General features: G+C 40.5%; 1 protein-coding gene across 1 annotated transcript in view; it reads right to left on the bottom strand.

Annotated features, from left to right (window-relative positions):
- The window catches only part of LOC126253526 (telomere-associated protein RIF1-like), a 120,886-nt gene extending 101,716 nt beyond the window's left edge, over positions 1 to 19,170 (bottom strand). The window contains exons 1-3 of the mRNA XM_049954906.1: positions 17,803 to 19,170; positions 15,088 to 15,251; positions 5,429 to 8,461 (exon numbers count right to left, since the gene is read on the bottom strand). Coding sequence (XP_049810863.1) covers positions 5,429 to 8,461; positions 15,088 to 15,251; positions 17,803 to 19,167 — 4,562 coding nt within the window. The 5' untranslated portion in view covers positions 19,168 to 19,170. The remainder of the gene's footprint in view (positions 1 to 5,428; positions 8,462 to 15,087; positions 15,252 to 17,802) is intronic.
- Between the last annotated feature and the right edge of the window lie 1,905 nt (positions 19,171 to 21,075).

Genomic DNA, 21,075 nt, shown 5'->3' with positions numbered 1-21,075 from the left:
TGAATACATGAAAATTCACTTACATTGTCTACACAAAGTCATAATGGACTGTTCCTATTTTGTAGCCATTTCACATACTTATTGTTTTGTTTCTGTTCCTGCTAATGACCAAAAAGTCCCTCCCCAATGCATCACTACTTTAGTATTCTACTAGATTGTACAGGAACGTAAGTACACTTTGGTTAGTTACTAACCAACTGTTGGTTTACAGATAAAGTGAACATCATAACTGTCACCTTCTCAGTATGAATATGTAGCGAGATGCTAATTACTTACAATTTTCATTTTAATACCTGGAGCCATTCCTCACAAGATTATTCGTGCCAATAATAAATCCTTCAAATACACTATACAACACTACACCTACAATTTGTCAAGACAGAGCACACAACGATACACTTCCCGTGATGAACTGATTCACTGATACTACAGAGCCAGTACAAGCTTGCACTAGAACGAGATCACCTGAACTATTATTGCCAAAGGAGGGCTGAATCAAACTTTGTAAACCCTTCTACATACAAATGTGTCCTCTTGTGAATTGCACAATGTGTTTATTTACACCTGGCTGTAGACCAGTGTTCTCACCATATCACACAAAGTATAATTAAATCACATCCTAGTTACTGCAAGGATTTATTACTTAATTACTGTCATCTCTCTATGTATGAAATACCTTTTGTCCCTGCCAATTTTTACAGATGAAGATTCAAATGTCTTTAATTGTTGGTGAGAATGAGAATCCTTAAAGTTGAAACTGTTAACCCTCCCAAATTGTTCTCACAGGAAAACTAATTGTTTGAATTTAATAATCCCTTCTTGGATCTGCAATGAGTATCTACGCACTTCACTGTAATGGAAGCAAAAGTAATAGGGCAAACTTTGTTCGTATCAATAACTGGTACCCCTGGCGACATATGATGACTTTGATGCTACCTACTTCCACTCTAACCTCAATTCTCTTTTGTGCAGCTGCAGCAATTTAGCCACTTGCTACATAAGTTGTTCCACAGTCGCAGCAACCATGCAATTTTAACCAGTAGAGGTTCTACTATGAAAATAGCATGGATCCTCCTTTATGATTAGTATGTAGTTTTAAGAATATCAGGCATTTGTGTAATCTAAAGCAAATAATAGAGAGCTATGAGAAAACTTCAAAATGTGTATATGCACTCCTTAAGAGGCATGCAGATTTTGTGCCTGACGCACATGTGCTTTTAATATTTTACATAATTTGTTTGCAATTATAAAAGGATGGGGGCAATTTGGTGCTCCAGAAGGGAACCACAGCTATAAAAAATCAGGGGTAGAACCTAGAATTTCAAAGGTAGGAAAACAGTTTAGAAAATCTTATGTAACAAGTATAATTATCTTTGTCTTAACCTTCACCAGCAGCCATTAGGCTCTTGATATATTTTTATATGCATTGTAAAAACCTGGAATCATCCTCTTTCGCTGAATATGACCACCAGAATTTAACAATGCCTTTAATCGAAAGAACCTTTGGTTTCCTGGCCCACTCGGAAGTGACTGAAGGTCACTTGGCCCCTCACTAATGCCTGCCTGTTGGAGTGGCACAGCCTCGACAACTCTGGCTTATGGAGCACTAGCGGTCTGGATGGCCTTCCAGGTCAGCAGCTGTGCCACCATACCGCCTAGCCTCCATGCTAGCCTTCTTAGAACACATTTGTCTGGTGAAAGGCACCAATGGAAGAGAAGAGAAAATTGTAAAATACAGCACTCATTTACTTGATTTTGTAACAGTCTGCTTTGACATGCATTAATTGTTACATGAACAATAGCCTTCCATTAGTAATAAGGCCTACTTTTCTTAGAAAAGAAGGGAGGCCTGCCCAAGTAAGCACTTCTGATTCTTATTCTGAACACTTGTTTAAAATCCGTAACTCTACTCCTGCGAAAAGGGGAAGAATGTGGAGTGGGCAACCATTTGATGGATTACAGGATAATTTTCTCAAAATTTTATTATTAATTTCACAACAGTATGCTGTCCACTGCTGATACGAGTATCTTGTAGTTCATGCATGGTGCCAGCCCATGTTAAAAAGAGGGGGGGGGGGGGGAGGAGTTTCCCTGAGAAGTCCAGGTATGAGGGGCAAGATGGAGACGGGAGAGTGGAGGGAAGCATACCACAATAACAACTTTTCTTTCTTCTCAGCTGAGATACATTATCTATAAGCAGTAGTTTAACTGCATTTTGCAAACATTAATGATGTAGGAAAAGAGATTGCTACTTACCGTAAATATGACAGATCAAGTTGCAGACAGGCAAAATTAAAAGACACTTTAATTGTGCCCGTGTGCAACTTGACGTGTCTTCTTTACAATAAGTAGCGATCTGTCGTTTCTTACGTTGTTTATATTCCTACCTGGAGTTTCCATTGTTTAGTTTTTAAACACTGACAGTTTATACTGAATAAGATACATATAAAAATACACATTGAAATATTACACATTTCAAAATTTGTGATTTATAAAACAAAATTAAATTAAATTTCGGTGCTAAGCTAAAAATGCAAAAGTCCACGAGATTTGATGAAATTCCCTGGAGACTTTCCCAATTTCTCCATGTAAAATGTAATTTCCTAAGAATTCCAGGTTTTTCAGAAGAATAGCCACTCAGGGAGCAGCCACACTATGCTCTCTCAGATCCCGACCTCCGATCGGCTCACGTTCTCCTCCTCTGCCCTCTGGAGCTTATGCTTTAAATACTTGGCCATACGACCCCTCCAAACGGACGGCTGGGTTTCCCTAAGTGGACCAGATCGCTGTATGCCCTTTATGTGAATATGGGATTTTACCAGCAAACCATTTGCATTTTTCAATTCAATGCATCTCAGGTTGTCCCAGACATAACATTACAACTGATAATCTATCTGAAAACTATTGTCTAAAGTGATAACAGCTTCTGCATATAACATTTATCTCGTATAAATGTTAATATTTAAAAGTTACAGCTCACTACAAGATTTTGTCAGTTATTTTTATTACTTTGTCGCATTTTATGTTTTTAGTTCGTGTGCTTTTTAGTGTAAAAGGGCAACATATTTAAGAAGGAACTATCTGAAGATAAAAACAAATTTTGCTGTGCTTTAATTCTTTGTTATTTTGTTGCATACCTGCAACACATATTATATCCTCCACACCTCGAAGCTTCTCTCAAATTTGAATGTGCATTATATCAAGTGCTGCAATGCTGTAAAATTCCCTCAGACAGAGCTAATTATTCACAGAGTTTTAGTGCACATTTATAAATTATTTTGCATAGTTGCGAATATTTCCAATTCATTGTTTTCGAAGATGTAGAGCTTGTTTCAAGTGAGGCTGACACTACATATAGGATATACATTTTCATTTTATACTATGTGCTTTTTTCCATTTGCAAAATTCAAGTCTGAAACATTTACATTGAAAACTGGGCTTGAAATAGTAGATGCTTAGTGCAAACTGATGTCAGAACTTTTGGAAGAAGAACATGATATTAAAGGTAGAAGTAACACCACACCCATCGATAAAAATTCAAATCTTGTAAAACATTAACAAACTGCAGTAATGAAATTTTGAGGTGGAATTCCAGTATTGCCAGTACACACATTAAAATACAAAAATCTTTTCCTGGTTTCCAGAACTGTTGGTCCTTTCTAGGCCCTGAATGGTCCCCCTCTCTCAACCTTCCCAAACCTGCGAGTCCCTCCTAAGCATTGCCAGCCACATTTTCTCTGGTGTTTTAGCAGATATTAGCAATTTTGTTTTTTGCAATGTGCAGCTGGATTTAGCCCAAAAAATATTGCTCATCATGGTTTTCATGTGACACCCAGTGTCGACAGAAAGCATCGGTTTCCTGTTGCAAACAAAATGATCTTTAAAGCGAAATTTTACCTGCCTATTTGATAGAGTAGTCTAGTTCGATATTCTTTTATCTACCTGTATTAACAAGGGCAGTAAAATGCGAAGATTAACCAGCACTACAACAGCCACTGAGCAGTGTTGCTGCAAGGCAGCAGCAGTCTGTGTGGGCCAGGGCAGCGCTGTTGCTGCTGAAGTACTCGTTACTCTTCACATTTTACTGTCCTTGTTAATACATACTGATAAAATGCACATCACACTAGACTAATTTGGGATCGTTCTATAGAATGAGCACACACTGGGCATTGCATGAAAGATGTGATGAATCATATTTGTTCAGGCTGACTCTAGCTAAACACTGCAAAAACAAAATTTTGGATAATGGAAGAAAATGTTCCACTTCAGACTGTTAATGAAGGAATGAGCATACAGAACAGGTTCCAACATATGTCAGTGGCTTGACGACTTCTTAAGTAAAAGAACACAGATTTTGTCCTCAACGGTGAGTGTTTGTCAGAGACAATGGTAACGTCAGGAGTGGTGCAGGGATGTGAGATAGGACAGGATATGTCCGAAAGAACAGACACCATCTTCATATAGGTAAGGCTTACCAGCCAATGATCTTCTTCGGTGCAGATGCACTAACATTGCTCAAACCTTTATAGGAATTTGAAGACTGACTGCTGCGAGTAATGAGTATAGTGGGCAGAGGCACTACAAATGTAGTGTGTGGACAGTCAATTGGAAACGTGGGTCTCACGGGGAGCGTGCCAGAGATAAGTCCCTGCAGTCGCACTATCCTCTGTGTCCTCGATGGCTCAGTTGGATAGAGCTTCTGCCATGTAAGCAGGGGGTCCCAGGTTCGAGTCCCAGTCGGGACACACATTTTCAACTGTCCTCGTTGATATTTATCAATGCCTGTAAGCAGTTAATGGTCTGGATTTCATTGTAATTTCATTGTTACCAATAGGTTTGTTCAACACATGAGAATTACAGAGATACCTTGTGGACTCAAATGGGAATCCCTGGAGGGCAGACTTAGTTCTTTTTGCGCAACACTGAGAAAATTTCGAGAACGAATATTTGAAGCTGACTGCAAAACTATTCTACTGCTGCCAATGTACGTTTCACATTTTATAAGGATCACGATAAGAGAATTCAGGACTCATATGGAGACAATTGCTTTTGCCTCACTATTGGCATTTGGGACAGGAAAGAAAATGGCTAGTAGTGGTGTAACATTAACTCTGCCATGTACTATCTGGTGGCTTGTGGAATATGTATTGTAGATTTGCCTGGTGAATTGGGAGGGACACACAGTATATATGAGAACAAAAAAAAATAAAAAACCTACAAAAATTTGCTTCAAAGCATTTTTGCGGTCGAGTTTCACAAAACATTCTCACTTATGAATAGAATACAGGCCTTTGTGGCCAATGTTGGGGTGTTAGGTATGTCATAACTGTGCACATAAAGTTATCTGAAGACTTAAAAACAACTAATATTCAATGCAATTTATTTCTGCTAGATGATAACATATGGTATGGTAACAACTTTTACTTACGTTTGTTCCAAGGAGGACTCAGTCTGTACTGTGTATTCCATCTTCTGCCTGGCTGACTGAAGATCAGATTCCCCATGCAATTCAATATTCATTTCTGATACCACGCTGCCACTGTCTGCAGGTGATTCAGCTCTCTGCAGCTGCCCTTGCCTTGCTAGTCTGAGGCTTCTGGCAGTTATTCTTTTTGCTATACGAGTCTTGTTTGTATCCACTTGTCTGCAGCACGATGAATATAAGCAACAGTGCGATTTAGATTTTTTTCTCGCTCTAAGAGATCGTCTCATTGCTGATGTACTGACAGGAGGCACATTTGATGAACTATGCAGTTTGTCTGTGGCAACCTTTGACATAACAGTGTTGTCTGCAGTATTCATGACTGGTTCTGAATCTTTTGCACCTACAGGTTTCACTGTGTCTTTACATGGTTCACTATTATGTCCATCTTGAAGTGGTAGAGTGTTGCTATCTTTTATCTCTGAAACAACAGTCCCAAGTGTGTGAAGCATATTTATTTCTTTATCATTTACATTATTAACTTTATGTACAGAAGGAATGGATGCAGTTGAACGTTCCTCAACACATGCATCTGAGGAGTCATAACTATCTTTAGATTTGTTCTGTTTAACTGTGCTTTCAAATGAGAGACCTAAATCTGTAATTTCATTAATAGGCTCACAGCAATCACTATCTGAAGTCGTCTTCACTAGGTTGACAGAGGTAGTCCCTTTCTCTTCATTTGCTCTGGGGGCTTTTAATTTAGCCAACTGTGGTGCATCATCAGCATTGTTACTTCCAGGTGTGATTAACTGCTGAGATCTTGAATCAGCACTGCTTCTGGTACTCCTTCCATCACTTGCCCTTCGTGTCCACTTTCGTGACCTCTTGTTGGACAACAATGTGAGATCTTGAGAATCCTCAACAAAATCTTCTGTGTCCAAACAACTCTGCTGCAAGGACTTCTGTTCTTCACTTCCTACAGTACACTTTGACTGTTCGTTAAAATTGTTTCCAACATTTGACTTGGCATTAATGTTCGTTAAATGAACATATGGTCCTGACACAAGTTTCAAGTTGTCTGACTGCTGTACATCCACAGAATCTGGTAAATGGCCTGATATTTTATTCACACTGCATCCTGCTTTATCATCTTTTGTAGATTTTCTTTCGTGTTCTTCCCCGCATGTAGAGACACTCTGCAATGTGTCACTACTGTTTAATTTAACAACTTCTTCTGTCTGTGGAAATGAGCCAGACACACCTTTACTGAAAATGGAGGTGTCTATTTCAGTTCTGCAAGTATCATTTGGAACAGTCACAGTATTAAGTGAAAGTGACTCCTCACATGGTTCATTTTCACTCTGAAGTGTTGTGCATTCGTGGATATCTTCTTTGGAAGATGAAGACAAATCACTGTCCCCAGTTCTAAGTAATTCAGTCACATGCTTTTCTTTTCTGTGAGCTTTCCCAAACTGATTATCACATTCAACACCAGTTTTACTACCCTCACTAACACTCCTTTGCCTCGCTTTACGGGTCTTAATACCATCTGAATTTTGTGGATGTTCCTCTGATGCTGAACTTTTATCATTTGCATTAACACTGATGTGTTTTGACGTCTCAGGTAACACATCACACAAATCTTTAACAGTAGTTTCAGGTTTTGTGCTTAATGATTTTCTAGGCCTGCCACGTAACTTCATGGATTTACTTTTCTCAGTGTTTGAGTCATCCTGTTGGGCTGTGGGAACACTTTCAAGTATCAGTTTTTCAGCTGTTTCTTTACTTGTAGATGCCAGCTTCAACTGCACTGAAACTTCATCATCTGGTTTTACAGTTGTTTTTTTACTGTCTGCGGATTGCTCCAGTTTACTGTTAGATTCTGATTTCACCATTTCAGTGACCCTATGTTTTCGCATTACGTTTTCTGCATCCTGAACTTCTTTTTGGTTTATTTCAACTGATACTTCAACATTCCTTAGTAAAGAGGATGACAGCCCACCAGAGGTGTGGCTTTTCATTTGTTGGTGCTCATGCTGAACAGATTTCTTTGTTTGTGGGACACTTCCCTCAGGGGACAGTCTTGATCTTAATGTATATTTATCAATCTTAGATTGTGTCAAGTCCTTTAGTGGTGATGGCGTAGTACGCTTCGAGGAGTTAATACCAGTGGCTTCACTTGTACTACAATTAAGTTGATTTTTTTCTGAAATAGAAACTGCCTCCAAAACCGTTGATTTGGACAAGCACAAATTTGCTGAAACATCAGTGGTGTTCTCGTTAACAGCACCACATCCAGGAGACAGATTTTTCTTATCTTTTAACAATCCTCCCTGTAATAGCTTGAATTTAGAACTTTTAGAATTCTTGCCCTTGTTGGTAACCATCCTTTTTAGTGGGTGCAATAATTCTCTCCTGTTCTGTGTTCTCCACTTATTGATATGACCAACTTTGTTATTTACAGAATTTTTCCCCACATTTCTGATGACCCGTTTCAATGGACGCAATGATTTCCTGCGGTTCGGACTGTTTTCTGACATCATTGTTCTGACAGAAGAGATGACTGGTTCACTGTTGTCAGTACGACTGCTAACAGACTTAATAGATGAAGAATTTTCTTTGTCGTCTTTAACAGAATTATTGCTATCAGCAGCTGCATCAGCGTCAAGCTGATTTTCAGCTGTATATTCAGTTCTGTCTTTAAGGTTTAAAACAGAGCCATCTTCCGAAGCAAGAGTACGTCCTAAGCTAACATTCACTTGGCAGTTACGCTCGTGTCCTGCAGGGTCTCTGTGCTCGGTGTCAGTGGTATCAATTTTACGAACCTTAGCCTCTGGAGAAACGACATCAGAAAACTGTTTTCCTTTACTGACTTTATTGTTTGACTCTTCCTCGGGTACTTCAAGAGTTTTCTGAATGAGAGATGACAAGGAATTCGGTTTTGTTACACGTCTCAAGTGTGCAAATGACAGTTGTTTCTCTTCTGGTCTTGCTGGTTTTGACCACGACAGTCGTTCTGGTATACTGATCTGTGAACTAGAGAAATTATGTATTATAAATACTTTATCTTTCTATAGATTTTAAACACAGAAGTGATATCATGCATTAGTCTTCTTATTTTGAATTACAAATCTAAATTTATTTACAAGATTATTAATGCCCATAATAATGCTGCCAACTGTTGAAGTGCCTTAAAATCTTCTCTACCATCTGAGCCAATAATTTTGGTGACATACGTAGAAACTAAAACCATATTTTGTTATCTGCAATGAAATTGGTAAACATAACATTTTATTTATTTTATCTGAATTTTTATTTGGTACTTAACGCTTCCAGAAAAGACTTAAGTATATTTACTACCTAAAAAGAGTAATGCAATGAAATTAACACTTCCTCACTAACAATTAAGTTTGCAGAATGAGTCTTTTACGCTGCAGCAAAATGTTTCAACCCTTCTTACATGATTCAAAATTTTCTTTTGCAACTTACAGCACAGTGAAAGATTTATTCCAGAAACCAACCCTAAGTAGTGGCTATTCTATTCTCATAATACCATCCCTTTCTTACAAAGTGCTAAGTGGTGTGTAAAGAAGATGGGTGAAGGGGCAATAAACAATGAAAAAGACCAGTGTACCCCATGATGCTGCAATCAACTTCACTCTGCCATGCTCATCTGCTGCAAATACTTCAGGGCAAGTGTCAGACATTTAGCATACATTTTCATGTTAGTTTATGTATGGTGAGTTACTTGGTCTGTGACAATTATTACATTAAGAAGTGACAGAGAGAGTTTTCTGAGCATACACAGTCTACTAGAGTGAATCCAAAGCAGAAACGTTGGTTCAGCATAGCCCAGTGTTGACAGCTGGATAGTCAACAGCTGGTGTATGAGATGTAGGGGGGGAGAGAGGGGGGAGGGGGCGGAGAGAGAGAGATGGGGGGGGAGGTAGGGAGGGGAGAGAGAGGGGGGAGGGGGCGGAGAGAGAGAGATGGGGGGGGAGGTAGGGAGGGGAGAGAGAGGGGGGAGGTAGGGAGGGGGAGAGAGGGGGGGAGGTAGGGAGGGGGGGGGAAGGAATGGCAGACCAAGGAATGCATTTGTGCAAAAGTTTTACAAACTGAAGAATCAACTATCTGAACTACAGACAGAAGATCCACTGATGCTACAGGCAATAGTGTTGAAGACGGAAGACAAACACACACATGGAAATAAGAGATTGTGAGAAATTACACTGTAGAAGAGGAGAGAGGAGGGGGGGGGGGAGAAATCAATAAGACAACTGGTAGACCAAACAACTGCATACTGCAACTACTTGCTTATGAAGCTCTCCCTCTAACACTGAAGATAGAATTAGTCATTACTTGTAACACATATTTCCCTTGTTGTTTGCAGCCACACTTTCACCATCACCACTGTGCAACTACAAGGAGATGCTGAAAAGCAATGCATCCAATTTTTTTATGTGAAAACTCAACACTTTTTAAGTAAAACAAACACTATTAACATTCCAATCTCTGTTCACCATGTCTACATATTTATTCCTCAACATAGTCACCCTGGCAATGAACACATTTCCCTCAATTAGAAACTAGTTTGTTGATACCATCAGCAGAGAACATTTGACTTTGTTGACAGAGCCACAACCTCACCTCTGCTTTCACAGCTTTGTCACTATCAGAGTGAAGTCCTCAAATGTGTTCTTTAAGTTCTGGGACCAGATGAAAATTGCATGGGGCCAGCTCACGACTTTGGAGGTATGATCAATGTTAGTGAAAAGGCATTGGATTCTTGCAGACATCACAGTGCTCGCGTGTGTTCTGGCATTGTCATGTTGGAGAAGAGGGTGCTCCATGCGTGGATTGGTTGGTTGGTTGGTTGATTTGTTTGAGGTATAGAAGGACCTAATTATAGGGTCATCAGTCCCTTTTTCCTGACACAAACAAGGCTCAAGTTAAGACAACACCCAAATTTAGTTTGGGAAAGTAAAGGGGGTTAAAAGGAATGGGGAACCGCAACAAAAGAAAACTAAAGAAACGAACAAGGAAAGAGGGAAAATTACACCACAAGGAAAAGCAGAGGAAAGTATTAAAACCATAGAGCAAATGGTCTGGGGTGGCTGATCACAAGAATAAAAGAGGATGAGCCAGCCACTCTGCAACACACTAAAATGCCCAGCCCAAAAAGACAAGGCGAGATGAACACACACGGGGAAAAGACTAACAACAAGGCAAACAAAATGCAATGAAAGAGCCGTGAGTGAGGGATCATGACTGCACCTTCCGTATAGCTCCCTGCAGCCAGAAGGAAATACAAAAATCGTCAGTATATAGGAGGGGAGATACTGACAATCCTGCTGCTAATGCAAGACCATTGACTGCAATTAAAAAGAGTGGGACACTCAGGACAGAGATCTGCAGGACCCCATTCTCTTGTATGTGGGGTGCACTGTGGGGAGCACTGTAGGGAGCACCGATGCAAACTCTGAAGGTGCAGAGTGACAAAAAGTTCTGTATAAAAATCAGAAGTGGCCCCGGAGACCCTACTCATGCAGAGTAGCAAGGATGTAATGTCGCCAAGTGGTATCGTAGGCCTTAGTCAGGTCGAAAAAGACGGCAATCAGGAGTTGGCACCAGGAAAAGGCCGATCAAATCCAGGTGCACCAAGTTGTTGTCGGTGGAGCGTCCTTGGCAAAAATCGCTCTGGGACGGAGCCAGAAGGCTCCGAGATGCAATGAGCCAATACAGCTGCCGGCTCACCATATTTTCGAGAAACCTGCACAGAACGTCAGTGGAGATGACAAGACAATAGCTATCAACACCTAATGGGTTCTTATCAGGCTTTAGCATTGGGACGATGATACTTTCCCACCATTGCAAAGGGAATTCGCCATCGCTCCAAGATGTGGTTGAAAACAGCAAGAAGAATTCACTGGGAATCCAATGACAGATGTTTCAGCATTTGCGAATGGATGAGGTGTGGGCCAGGGCATTAGTCAGGACAGTCGGTAAGGGCATTGAGAAATTCTCACTCACTGAAGGGAGCAATATATGGCTCAGGGTGGCATGGGGCAAAAGAAAGGCGTTGCCATTCCACCCTCCGTTTGAGGAGGTGAAAGGCAGGGTGGTAATTCTCAGACATAGATGAGGGCTTGAGAGCATAATGCTCAACAAGAAGCTCAGTGATTAAATCTGGTTCGGCCAATACATTTCCATTTGTGGAAATTCCAGGTACACCTGCAAGGGTCTGATGGCCATAAAGTCGGTGGAGCATGGTCCAAACCTGGGAGGGGGAGGTTTGTATTCCAATGGTGGAGACATAGCGTTCCCAACACTCCTGCTTCCTTTGCTTGATGAGGAGGCGAACCTGGGCACGGAGCCGTTTGAAGGCAATATAGTTCTTTAGGGAGGGATGGCACTTATGACGTTTTGAGGGCCTGCCTATGGTCTCTAATGGCCGCATCGATTTCCGGTAACCACTAAGGCACTGAAATCTGCCTGGGGCAATCAGAGGAAAAAGGGATTGCCAATTCAGCTGCAGCAACAACAATACTAGCGATGGCGTGAATCACTTCATTGATGGTGGCATGCAATGGATATTCAAAGGTAGTAGTGGATGTGAAAGTGTCCCAGTCAGCCTGGGCAAGCATTGAGATGAGGGACGCTGGGGTAGGAATAGGAAGAGTGAAACTGGTCACTACCACACAAGTCGTCTTGTACTTTCCAGTGGATAGATGGGAGAAGGCCAGGACTCCAAACCAAGAGATCAATGGCTGAATAGGTGCCATGTGCCACAAGGGAATCTGTGGCAGCACGTGCATTAAGAAGGCAAAGGTCAAGTTGAGTTAGTGGGATCTCAACATCTTTGCCATGGCCAGTAACCACGGTTCCACCCCACAAAGGATTATTGGTGATAAAATCACTCAAAAGGAGAAATGGTGGGGGGAGTTGCGAAATGAGTGCAGCCAATACATCGGGCTGTGCATCACCATCTGGAGGGAGGTAGAAGTTACAAATGGTAATTTCCTGCTTGTCCTCACCCTTCAGCCACATTTTCTAAAAGTGTTTGAAGGGGCACAGGTTCGCTACAGATAGAGGTAAATATGAAGATGCAAACTCCACCTGATGGTCCGTCACAGGCAGGATGGTTTTTGTAGTACCCCGTTAGCCACAAATGGCAGAGATCCGCATTGCGGGAACCCAGGTTTCTTGAAGGACAATGCAAAAAGCAGGTGTAACGCTTAATAGCTGACATAACTCAGCCACCGGTTGAGTATTTGTATCCATCGCCATAGTGGATGAGGCATTGGTAAGACCCAGGTCCTCGGGTGAGCAAAAACCTCCACCACCTCCTCCTAAGCAGAACCAGTATGGAGTGGTGGTTTTCCGGCTACCGGAGGGTCCTGTTTCTTAGCAGACTACTACTTGGTTTGCTTGCCCTCTCACTGCTCTTTAGAGCTTGCTGGGAGGACTTCTCTGAAGTACCTTCAGGCACTGAGGAAGACCATGAAGCTCTTCATCTAGTAGCTTGTGGCTGTCATTCAAATTTGCATTTAGCCTCTTGGTCAGTCAGCCAGACCAGGGTCTTTACTCCATAAATTTCCACTCCGCTCCTTATGGAGTACTGTGTAGTCTTGGAAGCAGGGTGAGTGGTGCTGTCCACAGCTGACAAGTAGGAGGTGACAAGTATTTGGATGTAGTGGGTGTCCGCAGTCTTGACATGTGGCACTGGAACTTCAGCAGGAAGACATGCGCCCGAATTTCCAGCACTTAAAGCAACCACATAGCGGAAGGGACATATGGTTTGACATCACAGCGGTAAATCATCACGTTGATCGTTTCAGGCAACGAATCACCCTAAAAGGCCAAGATGAAGGCACCGGTAGCCATCCTATTGTCTTTGTCCCCTGTAGACGCACCAGATGAATTGAATACCCAGCCATTCTAAACTGACATGGAGCTCGTCATCAGACTGCAAAAGAAGGTCGCGATGGAAAATAATCCCCTAGACCATGTTGAGGCTTTTATGGGGAGTGACGAAAACAGGAATACCACACAAGTGAGTAATGCCCGGGACTGGTTTGGGGATGCTGTCTGAATTAAGATTGAACCATTTCTCATTTTGGACAGCACTGTCGCTTCCCTGAACTTATCCTTGAGGTATTCAACAAAAAACTGAGGCTTTGTAGCTACGAAAGTCCCCATCTGTTCTGCTACAGACTAAATACCAAGGCAAATATGAGTCTCTTATTTCCGTAGCCCTATGCTCCTCCCATGGTGTAGCAAGGCAGGGAAACTATTTAGGGTCATACCTGTCAGCACTGTATTCAATCTTCCCCTTCTTAGAAACTGCTGGTTCCATTCAGTCACCAGCACAAGATGACTTGGTCCACTTCGTTGCGGGTCATCTGCCCTGATGCCACCCACTCCCGTCAGGGGCTTTCCCCAAAGGCACCATCCAGCCACAGCAAAGGCCACCTGGCATGATGGCCATTGCCGGGAGACCCGATGCCCATCTTCTTGGGGCATCTATTCTTTGACATACGTGGGGAGTTTACAGCTCAGGCATCAGCAGTGCAATCCCTGTGTTGTCAGGGGGCTACCAAGAAATGGGTACATGAAGGCCCCACCACAACAGACCGGCTACCGTGCTGGATACTGGGTGCAGATATATCCAATATTGTCATAGGGGCAAAAGAGGACAGGAGTCAATGGAAGAAGTTGACATACCCCTGAAGGTGTCCTCACCAAAATAGTCGAGTTGCAGGTGGAGACGCAAAGACATGACAAGAAAAGGTGCAGGAGATCGAATCTAATGGCGCTATGGATTACTGGTGCACCACGTATGGCGTCCTTCCCCAAATGGCCCGCACTTCTGTAGAATACGGAAAGTGGGACGTTAAACCATAAAATGTGACCTGAACTTTTAGGGTCGAAAATTGTGAGACTCCTTTTAGTCACCTCTTGTGATAGGCAGGAATACCTTGGGCCTATTCTAACCCCGGACCCGCAAGGGGGTTTCGTGTGTGGGCAAACTCGACAAATTTGTGGTTTCGGTTTACTGTTTACTGCGGTCAGTAACTTGATTACAGGACACTGTTTCTCACACACTGACACAATTGGGAGTCCTCTAGTGGCAGAGGGTTGCATATATGTAGACATGAAGAATAAAGATGTAGAAAGTTAATAACTATCATTATATGCAATAAGCTTAAAGGGCTTTCACAGAAAAAATCTGGAGCCATTATTTTTCAGAACGTCCTTACAATTTGTTTCTAACTGAACACAACAAAACTGTTATGCTACATTTATGCTCAATGGACAAGCAGGTTCTCCTATCACAATCATCAGATTTATTACTGCCCACATTTTGTTCAATCCACGCGCACATGAACAAAACTTTTGAACTTAAAGCATGCCAGAAGTCCTCGCTCTGTCTCCCTATTTCAAATCACTTGTCTCTACTGATCACATTTTATCTTTTACAATGAAGTTATATCAAACTTTATCATCCTATCTACTGCAACCTTTGTTGCATTACTATTGTTGATCATCATCATAATCAAATACCATTGTCTTCTCCTTGTCCTCCTCCTCCTGCCCCCCCCCCCCCCAAGTGCTTTATGACAATGAAAGAAAAGGATGTACAAATGTAACACACTACTCACTCATCCTGTGACATTTCAGAAAATGTAGAGCTCTGCGAGTCTTCAGAGAGATCACAGTAAAGTGCTGGAATATCATCCCGTTTCCTTTTTAGACACTCTTTCTGGTGTTTGGTAAGTGGTCTCCTCGGAGAGTGCCGAACAGGGAAATCAGTGGCTTGCAAGGACTGAAAAATTAATTAGAAAGAAACTTTTTTTAGAACTGATGGTTAAATTTCCAAAGACAACTTTGAATTTGCTAGATTAATATTACATGTACAATCTTAAATAATTTCAATGTGATTACGTACAATTTCTCTAAATGCACTCTTATCATAAATTTGTGGGTGGCATTATAACGAAATAGAAATGATTGTTTACAGCTAATTTTCGAATTGTATTTCTTGCTACAATATTTTTTGTTCTGGTGATTTATAAGTTTGAAACAGAAACTAATATCATAATGTTATGGCTGTCATACAAAGAAGAAAAACCCTGTGAACGTTTGGCAATCCAACCGTCTACACACATAAGCCATGTTCATCTGAATAATATCACATGAAATCGTGCAACATCACATGACAAGCAATATTACGTTGAAAATCTTTTTCTGCATATACTGCAATTTTAACATATTTGCATCAGTATGGTCAAATGTGCATAACATAACTCCAAGAATGCTCCCTGTTATATTGCACTGTGTCCATCTTCCCCCAGCCTTTCTTTTTCCCACATGACGTCTTATGACATACAGCCTTACTGACATAGCACACTAGAAAAGTGGAAACTATTTTAAGCTACTGTCAAAGGACAGCTACTAGCAAACTATAGCTAAATGCGATTCTGTTTCCCTAACTCTGAATGCAAAAGAAGTATAAAAAGAAGTTATTTAGTGTGCTTATGTTTATGCCTCAGAATAGTACGAATAGTACATATGGCTTTAATAAATAACGACAGAGTGAGCTCTTAGCTGCCTTTTCAAATATTTTCCTTTTGACACGTACTGACTTCAAGTGCCACTGGATACCCTGTTTAGTTCTGTGACATGCAGTATCCTTGCCATTAAGTGAACAGTGGCAACAATAAATTAACAGAAACAATCATCTACAGAGGTCTACACTGTATGAAGATGGAAGACAGGCTGTCAATCTGGTAACATTTTATACAGGTGGAATGTCTGAGGCCAATAAGCGATTATAGATGCTAAAATATGAAACAGTAGGATAAAAAATTGCAATTAACAGCTACATAAACAATATGTATCAGAAATAAAAAAGTTGTGAATGTTCAGTACACACTGACACGCATATAAAATAAACAAAAAGCCAAGGAGGTAAGCAGTATGAGAGACACTGAGGTAACTGAATGGAAATAGTTGAGGACATTAGATACAGTTTAGCTGAAAGTAATTTTTAAGCAGGTTTTGATAATTTAACCAATCTTCTTCACTCAGTACAGCAGACTTCTTCACTCAGAAATTCACAGAACATGAGCATAGTTAGAGGCTGCCGAAATTTGCCTCCATTATTTCCCTGCATTTGGCTAATAAGGAATTAAAACTCAAACCATTAGAAGCTCTGGAGATCTACGAATGCCTAACACACAACTTTAGCTTTAAATATAAAAATACTTTGTATGTCAGTCTTAAAATTAACAATCTCAACTATTTACCTATGATTGCTAGATCCTTTGTACATTTTATTCATCCACTTTGTTTTGTATACATTTCACTTAGATTTTCAATGTATTCTAAATTGCTAAATAACCCTGTTGTACCTTGCATATGTACATTGCTCTGTAGGTTATGAATAACCCTTAATTCGTCTAAACTGTTATCATCATCAGCATCATCATAATCATCATTGTCTTCAGTACAAAGCCTGATTTATCTTCACTACAGTCTCTCCTGTACACCACTGTATAACTACAATGATCAAAATCAATCTGAACCTGCTTTCTGTAGTAAAGCTTTTTGTCTTCATCTACAGTTTTATACAACTCAAGTGGCATAGGTAATGAGAGGCAGTTGATCAGGATCATAGCCACACTGCAACTAGACCACAGCTGCCACCGATAAATCCTTTATAGATTCAACCTAATAGCATTGCCATATTGTGACTGGTCTGCATACACTTCCTTCTGGTAAGTTAATCCCCTTGTTTACAAAGAATTTAGACATTAATAAATTACTTGTGGAATTTATTTTAAAAGTTTGAATTACATCACAGCTATTAAGTTTTTGTGTGGATGGGCGTAGGGGTAGGGGGCAGAGCACACGTGCACCTGTTTGAAATTTGATTATCAATTGAAGAGGTCAATGTCTGTATTATTTTGTACGAACTGTCCACCACATTGTATGTTTGGTTTTTCTGCATTGTGCATGAAAGCTACAGTGGCGAACAGAACTATGTGCCACACCACTTTTGGTTATCGCCTCAGTGTAGAACCATAATATTACATTAAAAGGGGGTGGGGGTGGAGGTGGGAAATGACTGTCAACAAGGAAAAAAGTCTAATAAAGGAAGATAAAACCAAGAGACAAAATATCTGAGCATAAATTATAACACACGTCAGTTCTAAAAATTATGACTGAAGGGATGGCAAAGGGAAAGAATCTGTGGGGCCCGAGGATTTCATGGAGTTCCATTCAAAGTGAATTGTAGGGATGACTTGGACTGAACTTGTACCGATGAAAATTCTACTGAGATTCTTATGTGAAACAACAGTTAAAATAATTACCTTTCTCCTTCGTACAGCACATTTTTCTTCTGGTTTAGCAAACTGTGAGTTTTGGTCAGATAATGTCTCCAAACTGGGATCTTCTGAAGATTCCATCTGTGCAGGCACTTCTTTTCTTGGACAAGATTCTACAGATGGTGAAATTTGCTGTTTTGGAATGTTCCTCTCGCAAACTTTCCCAAACAGTGAAAGAGGTTTAGCCTCTGTTGTTTCAGTAACAGAAATGTTTACACTACTCTCACTACGATTGTCTTCTTTGGTGTTACTATTTTTAACATCAAGATTCTGTCTATGTCCATCGTTGATAGAAAGGTGTTTCCCTGTAATACTGTCATTTTCTGCTTCCATCAAATGCCCATTGTCAATTCTAGCACCAGATTTGTTGCTCTCTAACTGGTCATCAGATTTGAATGTCTTAACAGATAACTTATGTTGTTTATCATCTAACATTTCATGGCTTTTTCTTAAAGAGAGTTGTGATTTACTGTGCTGTGTGCTTGCAACCAAACACTGAGTGCCACTAGTCTCTTTATCAGATTCTGCCTCAATTTGATCAGCGCTATTTTCATGATTTTTATGATCATTTCCCACCTCAAGATCACATTCAGAACTAACGTCATCAGCCACACTTTTGCAGTTTTTTTCTTGAACTGACACTTTTAAAGAATTATCTATGTTTCTGTCTTCTTGTTCTGTTCTAGTACCATCTACCAATGTAGTTTTTTTGTCCTTTTTACAAACATTTACTTTATTGTAAGCATGTAGTGGTTCCATAGTTTTGTTATCTACAGTAACTTTTGTCTTCTCTTCTGCTGTCATTAAACTCCCCCGTCTCGGTCTATCGTTGAAGAAACTTCTAGCAAAAGGATTTTTCGAACGCACTAAGCCTATGGTATCATCACTACTTTCATTCTGACTGACCGTATCAGTTACTGTTGGTGTCTCATTTACCACAACACGGCCTTCTGGAAAATTATGTTCACGGCAGTTTTGAGAGAATGGTGAAGAGGAATCTTCCTCCCCATCAAGTGTTACTGCTGCTCTGTTTTCTTGAATTTTCACTGAGCTAATTTTTTCTGACAGTTCATTTAAATGAGTTGGATCTACCGATACAGGACTGTAAGTTGTAACAGCCGGTTTATCAGCAAAACTAACTCTTTTCTTGTTGGAACCAGTTTTGTTTTTATTACATTTCAACTTCTCTTCTTTTCTCTTTAAAGAATTGTCCATTTCAACAAACATATTTTCAATTTCATGTTTCAAATTTGGAGTTAAGTCATTACATTTTGGAAGCAAGCCAATCCAAAATTTCAATGTATATCTCAATATTTCAATTGATCCATGTTCTGCTACTGCTTTCAGCATTGTAATAACTGCTGCAGTCAATGATTCGCTCTTAATGTGGCCCAAGTGCCTTTCAATAGTGTGTGTGATCTTCATCCAGCAACAAATGAAATCACGTTCAAGAACTTCATCAGCTCTATTGCAAAAGTTTAGCATTAAGAATGCTATAACATATTTCAACTTTATAACAAATGACAGAAATACAACTTCATTAAGTATAGCTTCACAGACTGTAGTCAGACAGATCCCCAAATTTCTAAGGGATTCACTGCATTTTTCAGTAGAACTATCTTCATACTTAATTACATGATTGTAAAGACTCAGAAGAACATCAATAATTCCCGACATTTGTTCACAAGGTTCATCAAGCAGCTCCATGTGGCAGTCTATATCAGCCAAGCCTGTGAAAAAAAAGCCAGAATGACATTAAATGACATCAAGCACAAAAGAAATCAAGTTTCAATAAATTAAAGTTTTATAATTACTACACGATTGGATTACATGTGTCTGGCCAGTACATAGGCCAGAGCAGATGAGGGATCTCCCAGGGCACACCTATGGCAAGAGAAACACAACCCACATCTGAACCCCATCAACCTCATGAAGGACAAAGACCGTTACAGAGTAAAGCCTGCCTTATATCATGGAGATTCATAATAGTAAAAGTGAAAAGTCTAAAAATGTAATGTAAATTAGTTGGACATACAATACTAACATGAGACGAGAGAAATATTCAGGACAGTAGAACTGTGGGGCCAGGTGTGTGTCCCACTGAGCTCATTTGTGAATGATAGCACATTTAATTGGCACAATCACACGCTTACACAGATGTTATTTCAAAACTGACATGCCAACTTCTAGTCTATCTCATGACACCAACATGGACATATATTGTATAGCACCACATAGTGCAATGAACGAGAAGACTGTGAACCGAAGTAAACATAGGTACGTTGTTATTCGATGTACTGCAAATCTTGGATATGATTATGTATGCTGCTATGTTAGTCGCTGTAGCCTAGAATTTTGGTTCCATCTTTTGCAGATCCAAAGATGGGGACAGAGAACTGCCAAAACCAGCAATCTATATGAATAAATGATTTTAGTGAACTTAACAGATGAAGATCTATTCAGTGTTCGTGTCTTCAACTTCTCCTTTATGCATTCAAAAGGCAGCCGGATAAGAAGGGGAAACAACATTCTTGCAAAGTGGGTCACAAGGTATTCAGCACGAACCAATGCATCAGAAGGAATACCCATGAAGAAAGTGACCCAGAACAGTTGTTCATTTCAGCAGCCCAGGAGCCTACAGAGCTCGGCTCACATCTGAGATGGAGAGAGATCCTTTTGTAAGGAGGAGAGTTCTCTGAATTCCTTTTTATTGCCTTTAATTAAACACAGAATTATCTCTGAAAGGTATCATGTGAATGGTATCATTTAAAAAGATGCAGAGCCCTTCAACATTCCACTGTGTCACCAAACTATGGTGAAAGAGGCCTGTTGAAAGGTGGGAGTAATTCCAGCAGTGTAGGTGATTGCATCTCCTACAAGTTTGTTGGTACAACCTGGAAGAGAGAGAATACAGGTGACAACAGAGGAATACAAATGCCAGTTGGTTCTTTTAGGAGCCCAATGACTTAACAGGTTCATTGGCCAGTGACAAGGAAGTGGTAAGGTCCCCAGAAAATGGCTGCTTCCAAACAGATCATCATGTAGGGACCATTTTAGTACAGCCATGAGGTTGTCAGAAGAGATCGTAAGGTCAACAGCCAAAAAGAGTTGCCATAGGCATCACGGAAGCGCACAGAAATACCATCACGGAGGAGAGATGAGATCAAGATCAGAAAATCTCCTACCACACGATGTGGTACATCTCCTCAGGGAGCAATGTGCATTGAAATCCCCACATAGTATTAAAAAGGTGCAGGG

Source organism: Schistocerca nitens, chromosome 4 (assembly GCF_023898315.1).
Source record: "Schistocerca nitens isolate TAMUIC-IGC-003100 chromosome 4, iqSchNite1.1, whole genome shotgun sequence".
Classification (NCBI taxonomy): Eukaryota; Metazoa; Arthropoda; class Insecta; order Orthoptera; family Acrididae; genus Schistocerca; species Schistocerca nitens.
Note: the sequence above shows the minus strand (reverse complement) of the source record. Positions and strands in the feature narration are given on the sequence as shown.